This window comes from Crocuta crocuta, unplaced genomic scaffold (genome assembly GCF_008692635.1).
Source record: "Crocuta crocuta isolate KB4526 unplaced genomic scaffold, BGI_CrCroc_1.0 scaffold613, whole genome shotgun sequence".
Lineage (NCBI taxonomy): Eukaryota > Metazoa > Chordata > Mammalia > Carnivora > Hyaenidae > Crocuta > Crocuta crocuta.
The window spans coordinates 1,441,523-1,447,907 of record NW_027528880.1 but is presented as its reverse complement, the minus strand read 5'-3'; the positions used below and the strand labels follow the sequence as shown (position 1 = coordinate 1,447,907).

At 61.3% G+C, this 6,385-nt stretch overlaps 2 protein-coding genes across 3 annotated transcripts in view; both read right to left on the bottom strand.

The window, feature by feature from the left end:
• Positions 1–935: 935 nt before the first annotated feature.
• Positions 936–5,685, bottom strand: CUNH20orf204 (chromosome unknown C20orf204 homolog). 2 transcript variants are annotated; one of them, XM_077756884.1, is made up of 4 exons: positions 3,426–5,685; positions 1,677–1,952; positions 1,434–1,589; positions 936–1,296 (listed from the first exon to the last, which is right to left on the bottom strand). In XM_077756884.1, the coding sequence occupies exons 1-4, from the start codon at positions 3,426–3,428 to the stop codon at positions 1,144–1,146; spliced, it is 588 nt and encodes a 195-aa protein (XP_077613010.1). In that variant the 5' UTR covers positions 3,429–5,685; the 3' UTR covers positions 936–1,143. The 2 variants fall into 2 exon arrangements, with proteins under 2 accessions (XP_077613010.1, XP_077613011.1); XM_077756885.1 differs by having other exon boundaries at positions 936–1,293.
• An 86-nt stretch (positions 5,686–5,771) lies between these two features.
• PRPF6 (pre-mRNA processing factor 6) overlaps positions 5,772–6,385 on the bottom strand; it is a 47,186-nt gene continuing 46,572 nt past the window's right edge. Inside the window, exon 21 of the mRNA XM_077756883.1 lies at positions 5,772–6,052. Coding sequence (XP_077613009.1) covers positions 5,900–6,052 — 153 coding nt within the window. The 3' untranslated portion in view covers positions 5,772–5,899. The remainder of the gene's footprint in view (positions 6,053–6,385) is intronic.

Below are 6,385 nucleotides of genomic sequence, written 5' to 3'. Positions count from 1 at the left end.
TTGCACTTCCTGGCTGTGTGATTTGGGACAAGATCTGCAGCCTCCCAGTGCCCCCATGTCCTCATCTATGAAACAGAGACACACACGTACAGCGGGGTGCTGGGTCAGGGTCCACTTATTCTGTGCTAATGCTGACTGCCCCACCATGAAGGCCTCTCTGCATCCCCTTCTTGTCTGTTCTGCCAGGATACCCTGGAGGCAAGGCCTGCTCTGGTGCCTCCTTGGTCCATCCACCTGTCAGAAAGGAGTATGTGAGGTGCTGAGTCCAACAGGCATCCTTGTTGGCCAGGTGCTCTGCTGCCTCTACTTTCCCCACTCCTCCATAGGCTGTGATTGGGGAAGGGGTCACGGACACCCGGGTCTATGCAGCTGTGGGCAAGGGAGTTCAGCATCAGGACCCTCACCCTACCAAGCAAACATATGGTCCCAGAGCACAAGACAGCGGATTCCCTGACCAGCCTGTCCAGGCCCGCAGAGGGGGCCATGGCCACCCCTCCCAGGGCCGCAGGAAATGGCCTGGCCCCGCTTGCAGCCAGGGCCAGTGACTCTGGCTTCCCTTCAGGCCCATTTCCTTTATCCGGTTGTTTTGCTCTGAATTCACAAAGCTCAGCCTTCCCTTCCCCTCCATTTCCACCCCTTCCCCCATTCCAGAGTGGAGCAGGACGGATACCGGACATTTCAGGGCCTGATGGAGCCCCTCCTCACCCCCCCCCCCCCCCCCCCCAAGCCTAGAGCTGTCCACTGAAAGGGGAGTCCCATCCAGCGTCCCCACTTGCCCCCTGCTGCCTGAGGCTGGGAGCGCAGCTGGCAGAGCTGCCCCTGTCCTTGTCCAGGTGTGGCAGGTAGTCCTGGTTCCCCTAGCAAGCGGCCTGTGGCTACAGATGCAGGGGCGGCGGACCCCACTGCCAGCAGGCCAAGGGAAGAAGACCAGACCGTAGCACCAGCAGTTTATTGAGTCCTGGCTTGGCGTCTGGAGCATGTCCAGGTCCAGGGCCCTCCAAGGAGAGCGGGTCATGACAGCAAGGGGCCTGGCCCAGCAGTAAGCCAACAAGAGGGAGGGAAGGCGGTTGTCACCAAACCAAGCTGGTTCCCAGGCCCCGCGGCCCCACTGGCTCTTCTCTGGCCTGCTCTGCTCAGGACGTGCTAGGAGCCCTCTGTGGCCGCTGCACGCAGCGCGAAGAGCTTCTCCCAGCAGGTGGCGACGGTGTCCAGGACGCGCAGAAGGAGCCGCCTCTGGCTGCGGCTGCTGTGACTGCTGTGACGCTGGGGAGGGCGCCTCTTGGGCCGCCCGCCCTGCTGTCAGGGGCAGGACGGTCAACGAGTGCCTCAGTCCCTGCACCGGCCCCTCTCCCTCCCTGATGGGGACACCCTGGGGCCAAGGGAGGCTCAGGAGACCGGGGGAAGGGGAGGGACGGGGGTCTGGCCCCACACACCTGGTGCAGCATCCAGCAGTGGCGCCGCATCAGTGCTTCAGTGCGCAGGGCTACAGTCCACGCGGCTTTCTCCAGTGCCCCACGGCGGTGGCCCCGGGCCACTACCCTGCGCAGGGTCTGGCCCAGGGATGCAATGGACAGTAGGATATCGTGCTCCTGGGGAAGGAAGGGACGAAATTGGGGGCTGGGGGAAGAGCCTTATGGGGAGGCCCCAGAGGGGACTACAGGGAGTCTTCCCCATACCTTCTGGGCACTGCAGGAAGCTCCCGCCCGATCCTGCCGTCCAAGGGCTGCAGCTTCAGTCAGGTTTTTCTGGATGAAATGGAGGTGTCGGGAGCCTGGCCCAGTCCGACCTGCCCCTGGCCCAACCTGCCTCACGGCGGCCTGCAGGTCCTCAAAGATGACCACACGGTAGTGACGGAGCACGTCAGGGACACTGCAGGCGTGGAGCCCTGCCTGGCCTGGAGCAAGCCCCAGCAGAGCCAGCAGGAGCGCCCAGAGTGCAGGCTTGAGAGGCACCTGGAAGGGACACTGGGTCAGGGAGGGGTGCCCAGGCCGGCAAGAGGCCTCCCCTGCAGCCACCCCTCAGGCAGTTTACTTTGACAGCCCCTACCACAGCCACCAGGGACTCTCTGAACTATACCCTGTGCCATTCACAGCCTAGGCATGGGTCTAGCAGGACAAATCCCTGCCTGTTTCAAGTGTGAGGGAAGGACAGACAGTAAGCCTGCAAACCAGACAGCTCAATCCTCAATGCAGAGATTGGCGGACTGAAGGATGGGGGCGGGGGGGGCGGCGGGGGTACTGGGAAGGCAGGCCCACTGAGCCCTGAAGGGCCAGGAAGGAGACAGAGGGTTCCAGAGGCAGGAACACCTGGTGCTTTGTCTGCATGGGGGCAAGGGGCCAGGATCCTACAAAACCGGAGGCCAGGGCTGACCTAGGTCTAGGGGTCCAGCAGGAAACACTACCTGCCGACACAGCCACACCCCTGGCTGTGCCCTAACTCATCCCCATACCTCCCAGACATCAACCCCCACCAGAGAGCCAGGCTCTCCTCCTGATGAGCTCCCCCTGATGCCCAGAACACTGCTCACCTCTGGGTCCCCAGGGCAGGGGCAGAACTGATCTGCTCCCACAGCCATGGGAAATGGGGTACCCCTGCACCTCCAGCCCAACCAGGACGGGGTGAGGGCTCAGAGCTCAAGGCCATACCCCTCTGAGGGGAGGGAAGTCTTGGGGAAACCCCCAGAGGCAAGGGAGAAAGGGGCCACACTGTGCCCCACCAGACATCCCTTTCACGAGTTTCCCCCTCCAGAAGGGGCTGGCCTGGAGAGAAACCCACCACCACCCTCCCCCTGGAAGCCCAAACATCAGAGAAAGACCAGCTAGTTCCCAGGCTCCAGGCCCCACACCCACCCTCAGGCCCCAGGCTGGAGTCAAACAGCGACTGGAAAATTAATCATGTGAACCCAGCGAGACGCAGGACTCGACTCGGCTTCCCAGCCCTGGGAGGGGAGCCTGACTGAGCCGGAGACCTGCGGTGCAGCACTGGCAGGAGGAGCAGATGCANTCCTCAAATCTAACCCCAGGCATGCTGGGGGGGGGGGTGTCAGAGGTCACAGCAAGAACAAGAGCTGTGGGTGCTGAAGAACTGTCTAAAGGGTGGGGGCTGGCTGCCCAGGTCTAGGAAGGCTTGCCTATCCCCTACCCCAGGGGCCCAAGGCTGAGGCCAGTCCAGCCAGTGAGAACCCTGGCTCCAGCATGTTGACCTGGACTGCGCAGCAGACCCCCTGGCTTCCCCCCCACACTGCCCCCACTGCCAGGAAGGACAGGCAAGAGCACCCAGGGCCAGGACCTCCAGGCCAGGGTGATGGGAACCAAGGGAGGTTTCCCATCATGGGACAGAGAGTCTAGCAGCCTCCCCTGGACTATGCTCACTCCCAAACCCTTGGCCCAAGTAAGCCCCCTCCCCAGTGGCCCCACGCTGCTCACCATGGGCCTCTCAGGGTGAGGCCCTCCCTCACTCCTGCCAGTGGGCCTTGCACATGATCCTGGGTCCTCAGGTAGGGAGTGTGGCTGCCACCCAGGTCCTGCTCCAAGCCCGGCCAGCAGGGCTTCCCAGGACAGGCTGCAGCAGGGAAGGCTGGCGGCAGGCAGGCAAGGCTTTTGAAGTTGGCTCCTCTGAGCAGAGGAGGGAGGGAGAGGGAGGGAGGCCCCACAATCCCAGCCCTACCCCCTCCCTCTCCCCACCTCCTATCCAATTGCTTCTTCAATTAACCTGACCCTGGAGCCCGGCAGCTGCAGGCTCTCTTCCCATCCAGTGGGTCTAGGATTGAGCCATCAGCCCCAGGAAGGTCTGTACTGTCGAAGAGGGGGTGGGGTGCCCAGTGAACAATGCTGGGCCCAGCTGGGGTAGACAAGCCAGAAGAGGCCAGGGGCCTGTCTGCACCCTCCACTGGGGCCTTCCTCAGCAGCCAGCAGGTGCTGCCTCTCCCAGGAACCCGGCTGCTGCAGAACCAGGTGAGCTGGACCTAACTCACCACAGCCACCAGCCCCCCGCACCCTGACATCCTGAGGGTCCTGCCCCAGCAGGTCCCAGTGCGGGACTTCCCAAGCTCCTCCTACTTTTCATCGCTCCTGGGCTGAGGGGGTCTTGTGCTGGGGGAGATCATGGCCACTGGCCCAAACAGGCCCTCAACCCCACAATCACCACCTCAGAACAAGCACAGCCTACAGAACCCAACTTGCCTCGAGCTGGAGCTCGAGAAATACCAGCTGACGAGAAGCCTAGGTCATCTGTCTCAGGGAGAAAAGTAGTTTAACCACCTCAAAGCAAACAACCCCCATGCAAAGGAGAAGATATTCACACTGGATGATCCAGGTGCTCTGGAACGTTCTAAGGGCTCTGCAGGAGGCCGCACCTGACACTGAGGTCACAAAAGTGCCCACGAGAAGTCACATCCAACTCAGAGCACAGAAGGCTGCCAGCAGGCCCTGTGACTACAGCCAAGTCACTGTTCGTTCCTGGGCCTCGGTTTCTACATCTATGCAGCAACAGGCTAGCTTTCAAGCTCCTAAAAGCTTCAGGAGTATCTCTTTGATGTGATAAATGTAACAGGCAGGATCCCTCCTGCCTCTTCCATGAGATGAAAGGGAACTGAAGTTTCAGTGAAGATGGCGTGAACCCCGGCTGTGCTCCGCGGGCCTGAGCCACCTCAGGGTGAGAGGCAGAGGAAGCACGTTCAGAGTCACAGTCTGGGAGTAGGATCCAGGCCGCAGGGGTGGTCCTTCCCCTGCTCTGGGATGGCGGTGCCCTTCTGGCTCCCAGGGCAGGGGTGGACCCAGCAGGGTCTGCTCTCTCTAGGCAAAGCTGACCTGGGGCAGCACCGGCCCCAGGTGCTGACATCGCGGCAAATGTTCCCCAAACTTGGCTGCCTTGAGAGGGTTGAGCGGTGGGTCAGTGACTGATCCCCACAACAGGCCCCTCATCGGTGTCACCAGGAACCAAGAGGCACCAAGAGGCACAAGAAGCCTGTCTGGAATCTTCTCTCACATGAACGTGTGGAACAGCTGCCAGCTACTCTTCTCATCACCGTATGTCGTAAGTAGCATCTCTTCTCCTTGGCGCACAGCCTCTGGACAACCAACGACCTCTGGCCAGATGTCTGTAGCCGTGGCCAACACACCCTTTCTAAGAGAATCTGCTGGTTTCCCGCTGAACACATACACACAGTGGTCCGAAGTGTGAGGAAGTCCTTTGTCCTCACACAGCATAACAGTGCAAACATGCGAAGTCTCCCAGGTTATGCATTTTTTTCAATCCAGAGATGAGGACTTATAAGTGCTTTAGAACAAAACTGTCGACTATAAATTATGGATTGTAAAAATAAACCCACAAGCACACGTGAAAAAGCTTTTACTGGTAACATTTCCCTCCGACACACAGCCGAGGGAGGGCTCCCCGTGAGCCCCTAGCAGCACACTTGGGAGGCACTTTAGGAAGCTGGGCCCACTGTCCACATTCACTCAAGAGAGCCGCTTACCCTGGTGGGCAGACCTGCGAGATGTCCCGGGGAAAAGTGAGTCACCAGGAGAGCCCCCGCTGTTCCCAGAATGTGCACCGCCCTTCCCTTCCTACAGAATCTCAGGGGGTCCCACAGCCTCCTCTGCAGGGCCCGGGCTGTCTGGACCCAGCGAGAGGCCTAGCGAGCCCAGGACGTGTCTGGAGAGCCCTGGCGAGGCCAGGATGTGGCCAGAGAGCCCACTGGGGCAGTAGAACCACTTATGGGAAGGCAGGGGAGGGTCGCGCAGACAAAACCAGCAGGTCACCAACCCCGACACGTTATCTGGAAAACCTTTAATTAAAGAGCCGGATGGATGGCTCAGGGCCCCTCCCATGCCCCCATCACTACCACACGTTCCTCTACGTGCTGTCGCGAGGGCTGCACCCTACAGGCACCGGAGGGTCAGAAGGTGTTCCTGATGTGCGCTGCCACCAGGACTAGGATCTCCCCAATCTTCCTCTGCCAGTTGGCGATGTCCTTGGACACAGCACACCACAGCTCCCCGTGCCGCGGCTCCGCGTTCTCACAGCGCCTCCTCACCTCCTCCCGCTGCTCCTGTGTGGGGACCACAGGGCGCTTGAGACGGGGCTCCTCTCCCAGGCTGCCCCTCACGCCCACCCCAGCATGCTCGCCCAGGCCTGCAGCCCTGGGCCTGGCAGGCAGCGGGCACACTGGTCTCTGAGGTGCCCCACGGCAGCACTGATGGCATGCAGGTGTTGAGCCAGTCAGGCCTCTGAGTCTGTGCCCCACACAAGTGCCCCAAACAGATTCCCAGACGCCACGTGGCACGGCTTCTACTTCCCATGGAGACTCCAGGGCAACACCAACAACACTAAGCTTTGTGCTTGGCGGGCACGAGGGGTGGGGGTGGGGGGGAGGCTGGGCCCC

Excerpts from the sequence above, each read along its gene's own strand:
- CUNH20orf204 (XM_077756884.1), bottom strand. Across the intron at positions 1,590-1,676 it reads CTTCCTGCAGTGCCCAGAAG|GAGCACGATATCCTACTGTC; the intron begins GTATGGGGAAGA and ends TTCCTTCCCCAG. Across the intron at positions 1,297-1,433 it reads ACTGCTGGATGCTGCACCAG|CAGGGCGGGCGGCCCAAGAG; the intron begins GTGTGTGGGGCC and ends TGCCCCTGACAG.